General features: G+C 36.5%; 1 protein-coding gene across 1 annotated transcript in view; it reads left to right on the forward strand.

Annotated features, from left to right (window-relative positions):
* The window catches only part of LOC145715166 (EF-hand calcium-binding domain-containing protein 13-like), a 34,853-nt gene extending 16,563 nt beyond the window's left edge, over nucleotides 1-18,290 (forward strand). Inside the window, exons 2-9 of the mRNA XM_081794827.1 lie at nucleotides 1,436-1,579; nucleotides 3,197-3,268; nucleotides 6,276-6,419; nucleotides 6,994-7,065; nucleotides 10,861-11,010; nucleotides 12,530-12,580; nucleotides 16,221-16,364; nucleotides 18,161-18,290. Of these exons, the coding sequence (XP_081650953.1) occupies nucleotides 1,436-1,579; nucleotides 3,197-3,268; nucleotides 6,276-6,419; nucleotides 6,994-7,065; nucleotides 10,861-11,010; nucleotides 12,530-12,580; nucleotides 16,221-16,364; nucleotides 18,161-18,240 (857 nt within the window). The 3' untranslated portion in view covers nucleotides 18,241-18,290. The remainder of the gene's footprint in view (nucleotides 1-1,435; nucleotides 1,580-3,196; nucleotides 3,269-6,275; nucleotides 6,420-6,993; nucleotides 7,066-10,860; nucleotides 11,011-12,529; nucleotides 12,581-16,220; nucleotides 16,365-18,160) is intronic.
* The last annotated feature ends 4,054 nt before the right edge of the window (nucleotides 18,291-22,344 follow it).

Raw genomic sequence — 22,344 nt, forward strand, 5'->3', positions numbered from 1 at the left:
ATAGTATTGCTAACTATAATCACAATGCTGTGCCTTAGATGCCCAGAATTTATTCATCTTCTAATTGTAAATTAGTACCCTTGACCAGCCTCTTCCTAATTTCCTGGTAACCACCATTCTACTCTGTTTCTGAGTTCTGCTTTTTCAGATGTGAGACCTTATAAGTATTTGTCTTTCTCTGATTTATCTTACCAAGCATAGTGCTTGTCACTCTTTTGTCCCTAATGTCAGGATTTCCTTCTTTCTCATAACGGAATAATATTCCATTGTAGACCTAGCTCTTTTTTGGTCTTGTTTTCTGGCTCCTTCTTTTCTGACTGGATTTTATATTAGCATGATCCCAGGATCCATTCTGAGTCCCATTCTCTAAGCCTCTTCCCGAATCATCTTATTGCTTTAAATAATATTGCTGTTCTTTTGACTCCCCATGTATCTCATACTTAATATGTATAAAAAAGAATTCTTGCTGTCCAACGATCTTATTCTTTACCTAGGCTCTCTTACCTCAGTTTTCGACACCACTGTCCACTCAGCTGCTAAGTTCTAAACCTAGGAGTTCTTCATGGCCCCAGCTTCTCATTCAATTCATCAGTAAATACTCTCAGTCTTGGGGCACCTGGCTGGTGCAGTTGATAAAGCGAGCGACTTTTAATCTCTGGGTTGTAAGTTTGAGCCCCACAATCAGGTGTAGAGATTGCTTAAAAATAAAATCTTAAATTAAAAAAAAATTTTAAAAATACTTCCAGTTTTATTCTCCAAACATGTCCTATGTTTGTCCACTTCTTGTTCTCATCACTGTTACCCTTGCTGAAGCCACTGTCATCTTTTTCTCTGAACTAGCTTCCTAACTGCTTGATCTTCCAGAGAGTCTGTTCTCTATACAGTAGTAGAGTGATCCTTTTACACATTGGTAATGAGATAATTTCACTCCCTGCCCCTTAAACCTTCCAAAGGTTTTCCATTGGAATTAAAACCAAAACCAAAACAAAACAAAAAACCCCACAAAATTTCTTTCCATGGTCTGCAGTAGTAGATTGAAGAGAAAGAAAGATCCAGGGAACGATGTTCGGGGGAGATGTAGAGCAAAAGCTATTTTGGTTTTATGGTTTAATTCATGGTTTAATCAGTTGGAGTTGTTTATGAATTCAGACTTCTGTAAATCTATAAGTCAATGAAAATGACTCTTTATATTGGTTATTCAGCAGTGGGTCACTATAAGTTCTTGAAATATTTCAGAATCCTCAAAGAAACACTAATTTTGGTGTTCAATATTTTATTGTGTTTTAATATTTGAAAATTGGCAATCATTTATAACGTATTTGTTATTCTTCTTAGCCATAAAAACCTTAATTCCTGACTGTTCCAGGTAATAGTTTAACTGTACTAACTTCTTGGACAAGGGTGTTGTAAAACTTGTGTGTGATCTACCTTTCAGTATTGCCTGATGCTATTGAAAACCTCCATAATCTCAGCAAAGGGAAGATGAAGATTTCTCACCTGTGGACCACTCTGTCTAACTTGAATAGTAACTTGAAAAAAAATGAATTCCTAGCTGTGCTGAAATTAACAACAGTGGATGGTAAGTATTCCAAATATTACAATTAAAAGATACATAAGACTGTCGGTCTGCCTTTCGTCAATCTTTTTTTTTTCCTTGTATCTTGTACTTGGTTGATATGCCAATATATACACTTAGAAAATATAAAGAAACCTCAGATTGTTTGGTTGTCCAACAGAAAAAATGTTAATATCTAATTTATTGTTACTCTAAATTGATCAAATATGCATTGATTACCTTCAAGTTGTGTAACATGTAACTGGAAAATGGCATATCCCGTGAACACAGAGGGGACTGTTAGGAAATGTTAAGAGATCTATTCCCGTTTTTTTATTAACATGACTTCAGATATCCATACTGTAAAATAGACTTTGTGGTGGCCACCACCACTACTAAGTTAGCAAGTAAAAAAAGATTCAAACAAAACAAAAATGAGTTTACAAAGTAAAACAAAGACCATGGACTATAATTTTTCTTAAAAAATTTTTTTTTAGCATTTATTTCTGAGAGAGAGAGAGACAGAGAGACAGAGCAGGAGTGGGGGGAGGGGCAGAGAGAGAGGGAGACACAGAATCAGAAGCAGGTTCCAGGGTCTGGGCTGTCAGCACAGAGCCCGTTGTGGGCCTCAAACTCATGAACCATGAGATCATGACCTGAGCCGAAGTCGGACGCTTAACCAACTGAGCCACCCAGGCACCTCTACAGTTTTTCAAATAAGACTATTATTTACTGCTGATGTTCTGCATGTAGGAGACAGGTAGTACACAACCACAGGTGAACATTTCCACTCCTTCGTATTTTTCATACCTTGAAGTTACAAATGTACTGTTACACTCTTTTATGTGAAATGTTTATGCAAAACTAGCCTCGTAACAAGAGCATGCTGTCTACGGTCTTTGTCAAAGAACTGTCTTTCCCTGTGAGGATTACTTACCCCTTTTTCTTCATTAAGCTCCTGTTTAAGTGAGACTGGTAATTTTGAACTTTAAGTGTGTTGGTTGTTTTGTTTATTAACATATTTGAGATGAAGAGGGTTGATGAAAATATGATACTACCTGATAATAGCGATTTTTTTCCCTCTCTTTTACTGAGACCTTTTATTGGACCTTCAGTACAATGTGATTTAATTCCTATTTTAATGCAGTGGTTTGCAAAGTTTTGAACCTTGTTATTTTTGGTTTTGTATTTATATTTGGTGCTGGTAAAGCAGTAGAATCCTTTTCTTCTAAATGAAATCTTACAGAGTCCCTCAATATATAAATCATAAAAGTTGAGTTTCTCTGAATAAAGTGGGGGAAATGACCAAGTGAACTGCTTAAGTATTTCAACAGAGCTTTAGAAACGTGAGAAAGAACGTAAGCATTCCCGACCTAGGATCCTCTTTTTGACCATGGTGTATGTTAAAAAAGGAAAAAGGCTGGGAGGGTGGGGGTGTGCCTGAATGGCTCAATCAGTTAACTGTCCAACTCTTGATTTCAGCTCAGGTCATGATCTCACAGTCGTGGACTCGAGCCCCTTGTCTGGCTCTGTGCTGACAGGATGGAGCCTGCTTGGGATTCTCTCTCTCCCTCTCTCTCTTCCCCTTCCCCCCCCCCTCAAAATAAATAAATAAACTGAAAAAAAATGTTTTTCTTGCAGAAGATGATGAAGTACAAATAGAAGAATTTGGACAAGTGGTAAAGGATATTCGTGATGCCTCCAGGTTAAAAGGTAACTAGTAAATTATTTGTGACTGTTAAATTTACTTTTATTGAATGGATGTCTTTGTGTTTTGTTTTTTAGAATTTCTAGTTCTGTTAATTTCTGCTTACCATGTTGGCATTGATCTGTTTTAAGGCAGGCAAAACTTGATTTTGATTAAAAGTTGGCAGCATCCATGATGAAAGAAAAATGCCTTTTTCTGGAATGGGGCCTGTGTAACCTATTTTAAATCCCTTTTTTTGTTGTTGTTATTTGTGTGTGTGTGTGTGTGTGTGTGTGTGTTTTGTTCTGGACTTTATGTAAAGTCAGATACTAGCTTTACAATTTTTCAGATATGAAAATTTTCTATACCATTTTTAGCCTCAGACTTAGGACTCTACCCTGTGTAAAGGCTTATATATTATAGAATTTCTCAGAAATCTTCTACCTCTTCCTTTAGTAGACATTCCTCATGTTCCTTTCTTTGGATTTTGTTAACATACAAGAGTGACCATGTGCATTTTGGTACCATGGCTATTTCCTACCACTTGACTTCCATTTTTGCTTAAAAGTTAAATCATAGACCTAAAACCAATGGAGATCATACTCATGGAGTTTGTGTACTTTTCTATTGGGAAAATAAGTTTAAAACTTAATTATCACTGGTAATTTATTTGAATAACATTCAAATGACTGTTTGGTCAATGAGCGCTGTCAGGAGAAGAATAACAACATAGGTATATGTTTAGGAAAACGGAAGCGGAGTCATTTCTGGGTGTAAAGAAGTAGATAGATACTTTTCAGATTTTTCATAACCACTCTGCCCTGGTATAAAATTTTTAACATCATTGTTTCTCTTTTAGGTTAAGAAAAGTACTTAATAATTCCCTGTTGACATATAAATATGTTACCTGGGTCACGTAACATAATTAGCATCAATATAGTATAGTGAAATAGATTAGCCGTGCTATAGGAAACAATGCATACAGGTAGAAAAGAACATGGGCTATGGAGTTTGATACATGGTGGTTTGTGGGTTTTTGACTTACCAGCTGGGTAGTCTCTGTAGGTCATTCTGGTTTCCTCATCTTTAAAACAAGGAAGCTAATAAAATCACGTTTCTCCTAGAGTTGTCAGGATCAACTGCAAAAACACATATAAAGCACATAATCTAATTATTAGGCACATACTATATACTTGGTAAATGGTAGTTAATTTTGAAATCAGAAAACAGAGTTCAGAAAGACTGGTATTCAGGACAGATAACTTTTTATGTGGAGGAAGGAAAAAAAAATGGAAACTAAACCATTGAGAAAGGAGAACAGTGAAAAAGGAGAAAGGTGTAGTTTAGGTACCTGAATCTGGGAGCTGGTCATAATGATTGGGGGTTGACACTGGAATCTGTCAGCCAGTGCAAGAAAAGGCCAATAATTACAGGGAAGAGTGAGGAAGGGCCACCCTGGAAGAAAAGTGTTAACATAGCAGGCCTGAAACTGCTCTTTTTAGAAAAGTCTCCTTGCAAGGTTGACTGTCATATGCTCAGACTGTTCCCTTCATTACTGACTGATAAGGTTAGTTCACTGTGCCTGGACTATTTGTTGACAAACTTGGAGGGGCTGAGAAAACAGGCATATTGTGGATCAAGTTCTATGCTTTCCTTCAGTATACACACAGTTTTAAGGGATTATGGTCAGTGTCTGATCTTGTAGTTGAAGATTTTAGAGGTTGGGCAGGCAGTTCTAGGTATTGATGAGGATTAAGGATAGCCATTGATCTGGATGACTTTGGAAAGGAAGTGAAAGTTTTTGGAGTTGAGAGGTCAAGGTCATTCTTATTGTCATCAGATGATAATGGGAAATGGGGCTGAGGGAGGATTATGAGCAGGGTGACCAAAGATCCTCCAAGAAGGTGAAAGAGTGATCAGAAAGTCAGTAGATGATGGTGTCCGGAGGGTAGTGTAGGTCAATGACAGGCCTGAATCTCAGGGGAGGGATAGGTTTGATTGAAGGTGGAACTAAAATAGCCAGACAGCAGAATCTTAGGAGTGTTTCTCTGCTTCCTGGTCCTATGTGGAGCATGGGAGGATGAGCAGACTCCTCTTAAGGTGTCTGTGCAAAGAAACCATATTTTAAAGGGAACCAAGCTTTAGGTAAAACAAGCAGAGCTGATACAGGTTTTTAGGTGACTGTCATTTGCAGTTGCCTCGCTGAGATGTTAGGGGGACAGAAAGTGAAGCGGGATCGAAGGTACTAAGAAGCTGTGATTACTGTTTGCAGCTATTCCTGAAGGCTTAATAATAATAATAATAATAATAATAGTAACTTTATTGCTATTAATATGACACTTAGTGTTTGCTATATACCTAATGTTGTTTTAAGTGTTTTTCATACATCATATATTTAATCTCCATATTAACTGTGTGAGGTAGATAGTATTATTAAATTATTTTAGATATAAGACTACTGAATTTGATAGAGGGGTTAAATAGTAATAATTTGCTCAAGGTCAGATAGTTTCAGGTCACAAATCCTGGAGCCAGGATTTGAATGTACTTAACACTGCCTCCTTTGAAAGGGCTGGAAATAAAGCAAAATTCCAGATGCCAGAGTACAACTGGATCTTGGTAGAATTGAAAAGAAAAGGTGAGTGAGTCTTTGTGATACTTGTGTTTACAATTTTACATTTCTCATGATTCTGAAATCTATTTCACTTCCACCAGGATGAGTTAATTTTGTTTGCTACCATTAGAGCTCTAGTTTAAAATAACTACTTTGTGTCATTGCAGTGAAAAATTCAGCCATAGCAACCATTTTGGTTGTGCCAATTTTATATTAGCACCAAAGAAACATGGCAGACCAAGCATATTGTTTTGCTGGACTTAGAATTTCCTGAGGGCTGGATTCTTCACTGAGATTTCTTATTCAAGAGGTGATCATAAATCATGGACTACCACTGACAAAAGTCTTGAGTGATGGCTACTGTTGTTTTTGAAGTCAGAGGTTAGTTCAATTACCGAATCACTTTTTTCTGTTTCTAGAGTTACAAGACATTGTCTTAGCTCTTGATGGGCTTGAAGGTGACATGATATCTGGGAAGAACTTGGAGAGCTTTCTAGGCAATATTGGGATTAAGTCACCTGAAGAAGAGGTAGAGAAAATTCTTCAGTCAGATCTTGTTTCTGGTAAGCATTTAAATATTATTATCCATTTTTTTGTTTTGGGTAGGAGTAACTGAAGAAAGTGTGCAAGGTTTTTGTTCAAGCGAATAGGGCTCCTTTGAGCTAATATCTATAGGTATTTGCTTGTATTGCTGTAAATGTCCTTAAAGAGGAGACTTTCTTTTAAAGTCCTTTTTTACAGTTAATGAGAATACTCTTAGCAAGCAGGTAGAAATTTTGTGGGGGAGTGGGCTCATTGGTATCCACTCTCTTTAGATAGATCTTGATTTAGTGACTAACACATAGTTTGGAAATTCCAGCTCTGTGAATAGAAAACCTAGCTTTGCTGGTTTGTACCAAGTAAAGTTATTGGACTTACAACTTTCTTAGTAGGTTAGTTGCCTTACAGGTAGAATCAGAACTAGCGTATCTACAATCTTGTAAGGTTAATTGCAAGGCACAGTGGGTGAAAATGAATCCCAAGTATCTTGTATGTAAAGTAAAGAAATTGTATGCTGGTTTTGATTTTCATATGAGCTTTTTAATATTACGTTTTCCAGGGATTCTTGTCTGTTCCCCTCCCCTCTCTCTCTTACAGATGACAACGTGGTGAATGTTAAAGACTGTATGAGGGCTTTGAAGGACACTCAGAAATTTTCCACTTTTGTTGGTAAGAACTTTATGGTAAAACTGTTGAATGGCAAACAACACAGGACTCATTCAGAGGTCACGTAGCCAAACATTATATTTGGTGCTCAGATCTTCTTTGTAGTATCTGTGCCAAATGTTTGTTTCATCTACATTTGAACTCTTCCAGTTATGGCAAACTTGATTACATTTGTTTTTCATTTAAGAATTTGTATTTGAATGGAAAAGATTGGGAAAATGACAAGGTTATGATGTTTTCCAATAGCTAAAGTAAGGACATTTTATTATATAATAATGGTAATTTTGAAACTGTTATAAAAAAATTTAGTGACCAGAAATGTAAGAGATATAAAGTGCAAGGCTCATGTAATGTCACCTTCTGGAAATATCCCTGTTAAAGTGTGGTAAATATCCCTTTAGCCTTTTTTATTTGAATCTATGAATATTTGTGTATTCTGATATTATTTAAAAATTAGACGCACTTGGGTGGCTCAGTTGGTTAAATGTCTGATTTTGGCTCAGGTTATGATCTCATGGTTTGTGAGTTCAAGCCCCACATTGGGCTCTCTGCTGTCAGCACAGAGCCCACTTCAGATCCTCTGTTTTCTTCTCTCTCTGCCCCTGCTTGTTCTCTAAATAAATAAATCAATTAATTAATAATTAACTAATTAAAATAAAATTACCATGGGGGCGCCTGGGTGGCTCAGTCGGTTAAGCGTCCGACTTCAGCCCGGGTCACGATCTCGCGGTCGGTGAGTTCGAGCCCCGCGTCAGGCTCTGGGCTGATGGCTCAGAGCCTGGAGCCTGCTTCCGATTCTGTGTCTCCCTCTCTCTCTGCCCCTCCCCCGTTCATGCTCTGTCTCTCTCTGTCTCAAAAATAAATAAAACGTTAAAAAAAAAATTTAAAATAAAATTACCATGTCCATAATATTCCACGACTTGCAGGTTTAAAGAAATTAACAGTGTATCTTAGATATTGTTCCATGTTCCATTGTATCATAAACAACCTCATTCTTTTTTTTTTTTTTTTTTCAACTTTTTTTTAATTTATTTTTGGGACAGAGAGAGACAGAGCATGAACCGGGGAGGGGCAGAGAGAGAGGGAGACACAGAATCGGAAACAGGCTCCAGGCTCCGAGCCATCAGCCCAGAGCCTGACGCGGGGCTCGAACTCACGGACCGCGAGATCGTGACCTGGCTGAAGTCGGACGCTTAACCAACTGCGCCACCCAGGCGCCCCGCAACCTCATTCTTTTTAAAGACTGCAATAATATTCCATTTGGGGGATGTACTGTCATTTTATCCACAACACTTTTGATGATATTTGCCAATTAAAAATCTGAAAATTTGCCAATTTTTCACCACTGAAACATTTTGATGAGCATTGTTGTATGTATATATGTGCATAAAGTTCTCCTGGGGGATAAAACCCTCAGAAGTCACACTGCTAGACTGAAATATATGCAGATGTGAGATGTTAACAGCTACTGCTTAATTATCCTCCAAAAAGTTTGTAAAAATTCACACTTTTATCAGTAATGGATATTATTTATTGAAAATTCTGCTGGTAAAAGAATTCTATTATTGTTTTAATATGCATGTCTTTAATGACTAGTGAGGTAAAACATTTTTCATATGATTGTCGAATATGCTTTTCTTTTATTTTAATTAGATTGTCTTTTTCATATGAATTTATAAATAGCTCTTTTTTTTTTTAAATAGCTCTTTATATATAAGGGACATTAATGTTCTGTCTTGTCTATTGCCATTTTTTTTCTAGTTTATTATTCATCTTTGACTTTGATTTTGGTGGACTGCTTATTGCCATCCTCTGTTTTATTTTGTCAGTTTTGGTAATTTTTATTCTCCTAGGAAATTTATTTTATTCAAGTGTTTTTTGGGAATATTAGTACAATCCTATGCAGTGATAATTCTTTTGATTTTTTTGTGTCTGGTTATTTTCTCATTCTTAAATTTGTATATATATATTTGTGTGTGTGTATATATGTGTGTATATATACACACATATATACACACATATATATATATATATATATCTTCTTCTAGATTTCCTAGCAGATCTTTTAATTATCTCTCTTTTTAAAGCTCTACATCTTAGATTTATCTTTAGTGTTTCTATTTGTAGTAAAAAAAAAATTCTGCTTTTATCTTTAGGATGTCCTTTCTATTGTTCCCTTTTGTCCATTTTGTAGTTTTTCTAAGTTGTTTAAATTATGAACTTACTTTTTTCTTCTTACTGAGAAATAAATGTTTAAGACTATCAATTTTCATTTCAGTAAGACTTTGGTTTATCAAAGTCTTTATTCTTGTTTTTTTCTAAGCATATTCAGTTGTATTTTGATTTTCTCCTTGATGTAAGAGTTGCCTAAGAGAAAAACCTTAAATTTGAAAGCAATTATTTGAAAAATTTTAAATGAATTTAAAAATTTTAAATTTGAATTTGAATTTCATTATTGTCCTCTCTTTGTTGTTTATTTTTAGTTTACTGTGGTCAGAGAATGAGGTCTATAGTAGAGGATTTGATAGTTTCTGTGTTAATTAGATACGGAGTTTTTTCGATTTTTACATGTTTATTTAAAAACCGCATTAGGGGTGCCTGGGTGGCTCAGTTGGTTGAGCGTCCGACTTTGGCTCAGGTCATGATCTCGCGGTTTGTGAGTTCGAGCCCCGTGTCGGGCTCTGTGCTGACAGCTCAGAGCCTGGAGTCTGCTTCAGATTCTGGGTCTCCCTCTCTCTCTGCCCCTCTCCCACTCATGCTCTGTCTCTCTCTGTCTCAGAAATAAACATTAAAAAAAAATTAAAAAAACACATTAGTGGGCTTCAGGGACAGGCTAATCGTAAGGGACACTCATCCTACTGTTTGTCTTGGAAATCCTTATGACTCTTTGAAGCAGCGCATTCCATAATTTTTGGACAGCTGTAGAACTAGTCAATTGTTCCACATATTTGATGGAAATCCTGCCTTATAATTCCATTCCCAAACTTAACATTTGGACTCTTCCCCGTCAGTAGCCCTCCAGGGATGGGAGGAGAGCTCTTATATTTTCTTTCTTTTATGTTGAATCATCTTTTCTCTGGACTCAGATTTCCTTTCAACCATTCCTCACATGGCCTATTTTTGAAACTTCTTACCAATGACTAATGACTAACTCATGGAACAACATAATATATTAAATTATACTTTCACATAAATTAGCTAATTTTAAAGTAATTTATTATATATTTCTCTTAATGAATTCTGAAAGATTATTTTTTTAGACATGTACTTTAGAAATGTGAAGAGGTTTTTGTTTGTTTTAATTAAGGGGGGGGTGGTCAGTCATGGATTTCCTAGTTCAGATGTTTGATATTATCATGCTAAACATAATAGGCTTTGCTGATTCTCTAAATTGGGTAAAGTGAGCTGACAGGAGCAAGGGGTGTAGGGAAAGAAAGTAGAAAGGGAAGGATTGGAGTTTGGGAGCAGGTGTGACGAATGGAGGGTATTTTTTATGAAATGGTGAGCTCGTTAATAGAATCACTAGAGAAACTTTGGCATACTTTTTTGTTCATAAAGGAATAGCCCACGCAGAACCCAGAGTTTTAACAAAATAATTTTAAGAATAAAGATAAGGGGCTATAGAAAACTATAGTGGAGAACGGATTGCTCTACCTTTTTAAATGGCCACATGTGGGTAGTGGCTGCCATTTTGGACAGTGCAAAACTGGAAGAATCCATCAGTTTTACTGTTATGTTCCAAAAATTTAGATCCATGGACTGAATTACATGTTGCATGTATATTCTCTGTGTTTGTAGTATTGAATGACATCATCGGTACATTGGAATGTATGGAAGAAAGTGATCAGTCTGGCAAGGACAACTATGCAGATGTACTTGGAAACACCAATAGAATTTATTTCACTGATAATAGTTTTCAAGAAGTGTTGGATGATTCCTTGCTCGACGGTGAGTTGATTGAGCAGATAACCAGCAACTTGTAATAAAAATTTCTTCTAAAATTTTATCCAAGGTTTTAAAATATTTTACCAAATACTAATTAATTAAATCTTAATACTTAGTTCCTAAATACTACTGTAAATGTATTGAAATGCAATTTACTACAGATCAGATTTAGAGATATATCTTATATTCTATATTCACGGAGATTTAGTTATTACAGTATCAAATTCCTGGATGATCTCTTGGACTGCATTGTAAACTTGGTCTGAAAGTATTTATATACGTTGTCATATGGCTTTAAAATGTTTCTTTCTAGAGTAATTTCATTTCAAAGTTAATCCCTTTCCTTTTATGAATTTTAGAGAGGTCCTAATAGTTGTCTAGCTTTCTTTTTCTTTTAGGTGACAGGCTCTTTGAAAAATACAAGTTATTGTTGAACAATTAAACCATTGGTCTATATAACATTCTGTGTAAGTGTTGATCTGGCTATTTGCTCTATTTACAAAGAATTTACCTGATCCATCCATATTCTTATCTGGGATATACCCAGATGGGTTTTATCAATACTTGGAAAGCCATCCCCTGCCTTTAAATTTAACTTCAGCTAAAAAATGAGATCAGATCTGTGTCTCAGGGAAAACTGGCAATCTGCAAAGACAGTTTAGATTGTCAAAACTGATGGGGGAGGAATGCTGGGATCTGGTGAGTAGAGGTGAGGGATGCTACTAACCACCCTATAATGTATAGGACAGCACTCCCCCACATAATTAGCTGGCCCCAAATGTAATTTTGCTCAGGTTGAGAAATTCTGTTTTAGAGTTATCTTGTAAAATTGCCAAACCTACTATTTTGAAAGTACTTTTTAATAGGTTAGTTATATTTTTTTAATCCTGCTTGGATCACATTTTAAAAATTAATGTAAATATAATGTATCTTGATTCTAACCTCCTTTTGCTTCAAGGTAATACCTGTACTAGTTGTGAGTTATTCTAAACTGCTCTCTAACTGCGATGTGGTCCATCTATGCAAATGGACATATTTTGTTTCTATCACTTGTCCCTCAAATAGATCTCTGTATCAATTTGCATTTGTGTAGAAAATGTATAGGATGAAGCGTATAACTGCACCTTGTCCTTAGGAAAAGCTCCAGAATTAGATAGATAGGTAGGCAGGCAGGACTAAAAAAGGACAATTCAGACTAATAATTAAACACGTTATTGAATATATGAGCCTGGGGATTAAGCTGTTCTCTTAGGGATAAAGGAAGCATTTGTAACATTAGAATCTCAGCCACAGTTAAGAAGCTTGGTGGAGCTTGACGAATCCATGGAGTCTAAGAAGTAAGAGGAAGATGAGTAGAGAACGTTATTCTGGAAGCTAGTGGAGGATTTTGAGAAGAAGGGGATGGTCAATGCTAAATGTTATTGAGAAATGAAGTATGTAATTTATCCATTGGTTTTCTTCCAAACTGGGTAAAATCAGGATGCTGTTCCTTATGGCATAATCTCTCTATTTAAATTTGCAGACTTTAGGAAAGAGGCTTTGTCTTCAAATCTGAAACTACCAACAGCAGATGGTAAGGACTTTATATATGTATACAAGAAAGCATTCCCTATGAAAGAGTTATTTTTTAGGATCATTGCCAGGTGCCAATGGATTCCTAGTCCATTCTTCCCACTCCAGCCAGAGTAATTTTTTTTTTTTCAAAAAAGTAATCTGATTGTGTGATGTCCCCCTATTTTCAACTCTTTAAACATTTTTCATTGTTGTTAAAGATCAAAATCCTGCATGTCCTAGCTCTCTGGTATAATTTTGTACCATTACCCTTGCTTTCTGCATTTTCAAGTACAATGGCTTTCTTTCATTTCCTTAGAACTCCAACTACAAAGCTTTTGCGTATTTTGTTCCCTGGAATAGTTTTCCCTGACACTCTTTGCCTAGTTAATGTTTACTCATCTTTCAAATGAGTGATGGGGTGCCTGGGTGACTCAGTTGGTTAAGTGTCTCACTTTGGCTCAGGTCATGATGTCGTAGTCTGTGAGTTTGAGCCCTGTGCTGAGCTTTGTGCTGACAGCTCAGAGCACGGAGCCTGCTTCAGATTCTGTGTCTCCTTCTCTGTCTCAAAAATAGACATTAAAAAAAAAATTGAATGAATGTCAATTTCCTCTAGGGAGCCTGTCATTATCTGCTAGTCGAGGTCAGCTTCTTTTATTATAAGCTTTCATTAAACTATGTCTTTTTCATAGCATTTACTTCATACTATAAATACCCATTAATATTTTTTTAAATGACACTAGAAATGCTCAATATATTTTAGCTTATATAGTGACAAAAGTAGGAGCATCTGACTGGTTCAGTTGGTAGAACATGCAACTCTTGACCTCAGGGTCATGAGTTCAAGCCCCATGTTGGGTGTAGAGCTTACTTAGGAAAAAAAGTAGCAAAAATATTAGAGAACTTTGAATTATCTTAATTCATTAAGACCAAAATAATATAATTTCTCATTAAACTTTTTTTATTTGAGTACGGTGGACACACAATGTTATATTCGTTTCAGGTGTAGTGATTCTCTATACATTTTGCTATGCTCACCACAAACATAGCTATTTGTCACCATACAACAATATTACAATATCACTGACTATATTCCCTTTCCTGTGCCTTTTATTCCCATGACATAGTCATTACATTCCTGGAAACCTGTATCTCCTACTCTCCTTTACCCCTTTTACCCATTATCCCCCTTTCTCTCCGGCCACCATCAGTTTGTTCCTGTATTTATAGGTCTGATTTTGCTTTTCTTTTTTTTATTTGTTTTTTAGATTCCACATATGAGTGCAATCATATGGTGTTTGTCTTTCTCAGTCTGACATATTTCACTTAGTATAATACCCTCTAGGTCCATCCGTGTTGTTGCAAATGGCAAAAAAAATCTCATTCTTTTCCATGGTTTTGTCAAATTCCATAATATACCACATCTTTATTCATTCACCTATTGATAGATAGTTGAGATACTTCCATATCATGGCTGTTGTAAATAATGCGGCAATAAACATATAGGGGTGCATATACCTTTTTGAGTTAGTGTTTTTGTTCTCTTTGGGTAAATACCCAGTAGTGGAATTATTGGGTCAAATAGTATTTCTGTTTTTACTTTTTGAGGAACCTCCATACTGTTTCCACATCAGCTGTACCAATTTACATTCCACCAACATTGCACAAGGGCTGCTTTTTCTCCACGTCCTCGCCAGCACTTGTTACTTCTTATGTTTTTGATTTTAGTCATTCTGACACGTGTAAGGTGATATCTCATTGTTATTTTGATTTGCATTTCCCTGAGATTGGTGATGAATATCTTTTCGTGTGTCTGTTGGCCATCTGTATGTCTTCTTCAGAAAAATGTCTATTTAGGTCTTCTGCCCATGTTAAAATCTGGTTGTTTTCTAGTCATATTTTTGATTATTTGGTTAATGATTCTTTTTCTTACGTGCCTGGAAGCATCATTGGGCCAAGAACCATGTTTCCATTTTGCTACAAGTCCTAGCATTGTTTCTCCAGATCCTAGCACAATTTTGGCTTTCAGAAGCCCCTTATTAATAGCTAATTTAATAGCTAATATTAGATGATATTTACTGTGCTAGGCATTGTTTCAAATCTTTTATATTATTGACTTATATAATTGTGAATGTTTATGGAATTAAAGAATGACAATAAATCTGTCTTCTTATCTCATTAGCCTCATCTCTCATCACTTCTGCATTTGTATTTATTCTGTAACCATATTACTTATTATAATTTAAATTGGTTCCATATCTTCCATGTGCTTTTGGTTCCGTATATTTGCATGTGCTGTTTCCTTTCTGTATATTTTCTGTCAAACAAATTCACATTTCCCCCCCAAACTCAGCTCAAACATCACTCCTCAACCCATAAGACTTTTCAGAGTTATAGGTTAGGTGAACTGTCTCAGTGCTTTATATCTGAGTGCTCAGTGCTCATATCTGGCACACATTTTTCTCATAGTACCAACTATATAATGTATTATAATTTTATTTACAGACATGACAAATTCAGTCCCTGTCTTCAAGGAATTTAAAGGAAACTCTTTAAGAGGGCTGAAATTTTCATTGTTGGTCTTAGTAGCTATAAAATAAATGTTAGTAAAAATGAATATAGGTCTAAAATGGTATTATGGTATTCTTTCCAACTGAAGGTTTAGATCTGTTAGTATAATGCAACGATTTTCGGACTGTGGAAACATACATGACAACTTCGTTTTGGGGTTGAGAGAGAAATGGGGTGAGAAATGGTATTGACAAAAAATTGAAACTCCCAGTAATGATCATGTTTTATATTTTAAATTGGTGTGGTATCAACAGGACTACATTTGGTTGTATGGGTTGTGCTTGCACAAAGATGCCTGGTTGAGAGGGTACAAGTAGAGACTGAAATGCATTCTACATTCCACTGTGCTCTCCAGGCTAGGACCACCAATGCTAGATTGCAGCTACCTAGAGGAAGGTATGCCTCTTTGTAATTGATACATAGAGAGGGGTGCCTTTTTTCAATTCACACAAAAGCACAATATAGACTGGTAGTGGCCCTGGAGATCAAGAGCTTTAATCTCAAATTTTAGCATTTTTTTTTCGTTTATTTCATCAGTTGATAGAAGTCTTTAGATCTACATGTACAGGATGTTACTATTATTTAAGAAAGGGTCACAGCTTACTCAGTATTTAATGGATGAGTGGATTCAGGTAACCCATCATATTCTGCATATAATTTTTTGGTTTAATTTTTTCTTTTCTTAAAATGTTTAGTTTTAAGAGACAGAGAGAGAGAGAGAGAGAGAGGGAGAGAGGACAAGTGGAAGAGGGGCAGAAAGAGAGACACAGAATCTGAAGCAGGCTCTAGGCTCTGAGTTTTCAGCCCAGAGCCCAATGCGGGGCTTAAACCCAGGAACCATGAGATCATGACCTGAGCTGAAGTTGGATGCCTAACCGACTGAGCCACCTAGGCGCCCTTAATTTTTTTAAATGCTGCTTGAAATAAATAGGTTGTCAGTTACAAGTAGAAAATACTTTGCTTTTTTTCTGCAGAGATTTTAGTTAAATATATATAGTTAAATTGAGAGTTCACCTATAGTGGACTCTGGACAAACTATTTTGCATTTTTTAAAATAATAGTATCTTATATATATTTATTTATCTTTGTAGCAGTTAAAGAAGCTGCTTATATCTTGACAAGTGTTGATAATGGCAAGATTGGCATACGTAACTTGGAGCATGCCCTGAAAAGTTTGAATGTTAATTTAGCTGAGGAGGACGTCAGTGAAGCCCTTAAATATTGTGACATCGGTGGTGAGCATTTTTTTTGGCTTGAGATTCTGCTCATTTTTTCCTGTTTATAGGAACCAGTTTTAGAGCGTTTTATATGGAGGTAAAATGCTAAAGGCAGTCGCAGTGAGGCCTAGGTTGATATAAATTAGAGCCAAAATAGTCTGCTAATTTATTTACTGACCGTATCTATCTGTTCATACTCTACATATGCTTATTTAGATAATTAGCATTCATTTCTTGTAAGCATGGGTGGGAAAATACCATTATGTAATAAAACAAAGACATGACATCAGCAGCTTCATTTTGATCTGCAGTCTTTCTTCAGAGGAGACCCAATTTCACCTTTTATTTTGCTTGTCCCATTCTGCTTTTTTAACCAAAGGAAATACCCAAGGTTTCATTACATCTCAGAAGAATAATTATTTAGTCTTGATCATTGTTTCCAAGTGGTCACATATTTATCTTTGTTTTCCATCTTTGACTTCATGTATTGTGAACTTGATCTCCTTTCCTATTTACATCCACTCTTAAGTGTCAAATCGTGTGGGAATACTTCTAGAAGCTGGTGAGTTTTACCAGTTTTAGGTGGCTTTTTATTTGGGGTTTATCTTAACCAGCTTGTTTTTTCTATGGGAATCCCATGAGCATGTCTTAGGTTTAAGAGTACCTCCCCAGCATTGATTGGTTATTGCTTTTGCCATAGATTATTATTGACCTCAATCAATTTTTATGTTTTGACCTGGAGTTTTTCATATCATGAGAGTGGTATAAATTTAGACCCTAAGCCCACATGAGTTGCAGGAGATTTTTCACAGGTGATCTTTTTTACCCACTGCCTCTCAAAATTGGGAAGATTTAGGTCACCCTGGTGTTTACATGGGCCAGTGAATATAATATTTTAATCTCCCTTTCACTGGATTGAAATTCTTTAAGCATCCCAGTTTCATTTGGTATCTAAATTCAAACTCTCCGTGTAGCAGGACCCAAGATTTCTTTTATGAATATGCATGAACATTTAAATCAAGCACCTTGCTGCTTTTGGATCTAATATGTATCCCCAAATAGCTGTAGGCTTAGTATTCACTTGGTTTTCCCCTCTGGATCTCTGTGCCCACTTAACGTTTTATTATTTCCTTTTCATACAACTTGATAATGCATTTATAGAATAAAGTATTTCATACAGCATCTTTAGGAATTTGTAATCATTCCTGTGCTACCCAGCTTGCCATTTTGTTATAAGTTAAAGTCTTTTCATTGTAGGTATAGCCCTATATTTTCTGCTGTGGTTACATTACTGCATTTTATTTCCTGTGTGTGTGTGTGTGTGTGTGTGTGTGTGTGTGTGTGTGTCCCAATAGTTAACATTGTCACCTCTGGCCTTAGACTGCCTTAGTTCAAATACAGCCTCGAGCACTTTCTGGCTCTTGTGACCTAGACAAGTTATTTAATTTCTCTTTGCTTTCATCTTTTAAGGATAGGCACATCAAGCATGTTATAGAATGAATTCTTGTGCATATTTTAGTTAATAAATGTGAAGCATCATAAAAGGATACTTAGTATACATAAGGAACTCAAAAGTTATTTTAAGTTCTTACTTTTGAGTAAGAAGTCAAAAAAAGTGAACTATTAATATCATTAACTGATCAATAGGTGTGGTTCCTGAAAGTATGAAAAATTACATTGAAATAGTTTCAGCCATTTGAGAGAGAAAATAAGGTAGAATGAGATTTTAGGTATTGTTAATCAGAGCCTTTATTTTGTGTACTGACTGAGTATCAGGGTTTTAATGACAATATGCTTGATTTTGATATTTCCAGATAATAATGAGGTGAATTTAAAAGATTTCTTTGAAAGAATTAAAGGAAGTCCACCTTTCAAAGAGTCCGTAGGTAAGTGAATACTTCCAGTTTAAAGAAGTGACTGTAAAATAAAGATAATGAAATCACATTTAAAAAAAATCACTAAATGGATTTCAAGTGTTTAATTTGTAGTCTCTATAGTGTCAAAAAGGATTTCAAGCAGCTTATGCGATATAAAAAAAAAAAAAAAAACAAGTGAAAATGGGACAAAGTTATAAAGGAGGGAAAAGAAATAAAACAGGGTTGAAGAAGATACACAGTAAATACCTTTGCTGTTAATATAAAGTCCTTCCTCAAGAGGAGATAAATTTTTCTTCACTCAAGGGGTTCTGGATCTATGAATTAAATCAGGTGTGGAAATTGGGTGAAGGACCACTACCCTCTGTGCTATCTCAAGACAGGCCTTTGGAGTTTTCAGGTTTACCCAAATGGACTGGCCATTGATTTCATTTATAGAAATCTTAGCTTCATCTATCTAGTTTCTTTAAATGCTTGGGCCATTAATCCCTGTATCATTCTTACTACCATGTCATTTCTGTGGCCTAACCACATCATTTTGCCCCTGCTGCATAAAGACAATTGCTTGGTCTTTGTCCCCAAAGTTCCTCTCGTGCTCCTTGAAATTAGGGAAACCATTTCAACACCAGCATCTTTCCCTAAACGCCCATGTCTACAGAGAACACCTACCAAAGAACTCTCCGCAAATGCAGACACCCCTGCCAACAATGTATTTCTAAATGCGTTGGGGAAACAAATGTCTTTTTTTCTTCACGTTTGAATATCTCTAAAATTAGAACACCTTTATAATCAATGGCATTATTTATCAAATGTACATTTTTACTGAGATATAAATCACGTACCATAAAATCTCATCCTTTTTTTAAAAAAAAAAATTTTTTAATGTTTATTTTTGAGACAGGGAGAGACAGCATGAACGGGGGAGGGTCAGAGAGAGAGGGAGACACAGAATCTGAAACAGGCTCCAGGCTCTGAGCGGTCAGCACAGAGCCTGATGCAGGGCTCGAACTCACGGACCGCGAGATCATGACCTGAGCCGAAGTCGGCTGCTTAACCGACTGAGCCACCCAGGAGCCCCAAATCTCATCCTTTTAAGGTGTTCAATTCAGTGGTTTTTGGTATATTCACAAAGTTGTGCAACCATCACACTCTAATTCTGGGACATTTTCATCACGTCAAAAAAACCCCTGTACCCTGTAGTGCTTATTTCCCCACTCTCCCCAGCCACTGACAACCACTAGTCTGCTTTCTATCTGTGTTGATTTTTGAACATCATATAACTAGAATTATATAATTTGTGGCTTTTTGTGTCTGGCTTCTTTCATTTGGCATACTGTTGTTTGTTTTTTTTTTTTAATTTTTAATGTTTATTTTTGAGAGAGAGAGAGCGAGGAAGGGACAGAGAGAGAGGGAGACACAGAATCTGAAGCAGGCTCCAGGCTCTGAGCTGTCAGCACGATATGGGGCTCGAACCCACGAAACCATGAGATCATGACCTGAGCTGAAGTCGGCCGCTCAACCGACTGAGCCACCCAGGCGCCCCAGCATACTGTTTTTAAGGTTCACCTGCATTATAACATAAATGAGTACTTTATTCCTTTTCGTGGTAGAATAATATTCTGTGGTTATACCACATTTTCTTTGGCCATTTATCAGTTCATAGACATTTGGGTTGTTTCCCTTTTTTGGCCACTAAGAATAATGCTGTTATGAACATGTGTACATTTTTTTGAGTACAGGTTTTTGTGTGGACGTACATTTACATTTCTCTCAGGTACCTACCTAGGAATGGAACTGCTGGGTCACGTGGTAACTTTACATTCAACTTGAGGAGCTGCTGGAACATTTTCCAAAGCAGCTGCCCCATTTTACATTCCCAACAGCATTGTACATTTCTTTAAATCCTTGTCAGTACTGGGGTGCCTGGGTGGCTCAGTTGTTAAGCGTCCGACTTCGGCTCAGGTCATGATCTCGCGGTCCGTGAGTTCAAGCCCCGCGTCAGGCTCTGGGCTGATGGCTCAGAGCCTGGAGCCTGCTTCCGATTCTGTGTCTCCCTCTCTCTCTCTGCCCCTCCCCCGTTCATGCTCTGTCTCTGTCTCAAAAATAAATAAAAACATTAAAAAATAAAAAAAAAGTTTTTAAACCCTTGTCAGTACTTGTTACATTGTCTGTCTTTTTTATTCTAGCCTAGTCTCACAAGTATCTCACCGTGGTTTTGTTTTGCATTTTTCTGATGGCTAATAACTTTGAACATCTTTACATGTGTTTACTGGCCATTTAGAGATATGTACCCTTTGCTTATTTTAAAATTGGGTTATTTGTCACGTTGTTAGGGTTCTTATGTCCTGGATACTATAGCTTTATCAGATAGATGATTTGCAAATCTTTTCTCTAATTTTATGGGTCTTTTCGCTTTCTTGGTGGTGTCCTTTGAAGCACAAACGTTTTTAAATTGGGTGAAATCCAGTTTATATTTTCTTTTGTCACTTCTTTTGATATCATGTCTAAACATAATCCAAGATCATTAAGATTTATACTAATGTTTTCTTCTAAGAATTTTATAGTTTTAGCCTTTTAATTTCAATCTTTGATTCATTTTGAGTTAATGTTTGTATGTGGTGTGAGATGGGAGTCCACTTTAATTCTTTGGCATGCAGATAGCCAGTTACCCCAGCATCATTTGTTGACAAGATCATTCTTTTCCCCCTTAAATAAATGGTTTTGCCATCCTTGTAAAAAATCAATTGATCAGAAATGTATGGATTTATTTCTAGACTCCCAGTTCCATTCCATTGATTTTTATTTATTCTTATGCCACATGGTCTTAATCACTATAGCTTTGTAGTAAAGTAATAACCTAAACAGTAATTTTCAACCAGAGCAGGGCATCAAATTTACCTATAAAGCTTGAGTTACCTGGTTCTACTTCTGACTATGATGGAGTAGCTTATGTGAAACCAACCCTCCTGCTGAGAACAGCTAGTAAAATGTGGATTAAATTAAACAGCATCAACAACCACAACTGTTTGAAGGCATTGGAAAGTGACCAAGGCTGTCAAGATTTGTGGGGCTATAAGATAAATATAAAGAGCACGACTTACAGAAACAGCACCTTCTTCTTCTTCTTATTTTGTCTCTGTAACATAACTTTAAGTGAAATAAGGCAATAAAGTTTTGATGTAAACTTCTTTGTAATGCTTCACAATTATTTCAGGGTCCACATATGAAGTATTATGTAGCTGTAGGCATCATGGTTGACCAGTTACATACGTCTACTTGAAAGGCACAGTAGTTAAGAGCATGGGCTTTGGAAATATCGTGCCTGGATTTGAATCCTGGCCCTGCCACTTAATACCAGTGTATTCTTTAGTAAATCACTTAACCTCACAAACCTCGGGGCGCCTGGGTGGCTCAGTTGGTTAAGCGCCCAACTTCAGCTCAGGTCATGATTTCGCGGTTAGTGAGTTTGAGCCCCACGTTGGAGTCTGTGCTGACAGCTCCGAACCCGGAGCCTGCTTCAGATTCTGCATCTTTGTCTCTCTCTGACCCTTCCCCGCTCGTGGTCTGTCTGTCTGTCTGTCTCTCTCAAAAATAAATAAACATTAAATTTTTTTTTTAAATCTCACTAACCTCAATTCCTTCATCTGAAAAATGGGGATAATAATGCCTATCTTGGAATTATTATAGGTAATAATAGACTTAAGTAGGTAAAGTAGAAGTACTCAGAAGAGTCTCCAGCACTTAGTGTTCAGTAACTGCTAGCTGTTACAATACACAATGGTTTTTTTTTTTTTTTTTTTTTCAACATTTTTTATTTATTTTTGGGACAGAGAGAGACAGAGCATGAACGGGGGAGGGGCAGAGAGAGAGGGAGACACAGAATCAGAAACAGGCTCCAGGCTCCGAGCCATCAGCCCAGAGCCTGACGCGGGGCTCGAACTCACGGACCGCGAGATCGTGACCTGGCTGAAGTCGGACGCTTAACCGACTGCGCCACCCAGGCGCCCCTACACAATGGTTTTTAAAACTACTAGTAATTTCATGTAAAGTTCTTTTATGCAACTCAAGCCCATTAAGTGAAAGTGAACAATGTACTCTTATTTCTGCTGTTGAAGCACGTTTTT

Source organism: Panthera onca, assembly GCF_046562875.1.
Source record: "Panthera onca isolate mPanOnc1 chromosome E1 unlocalized genomic scaffold, mPanOnc1 haplotype 2 h2.Chr16_ul_5, whole genome shotgun sequence".
NCBI lineage: Eukaryota > Metazoa > Chordata > Mammalia > Carnivora > Felidae > Panthera > Panthera onca.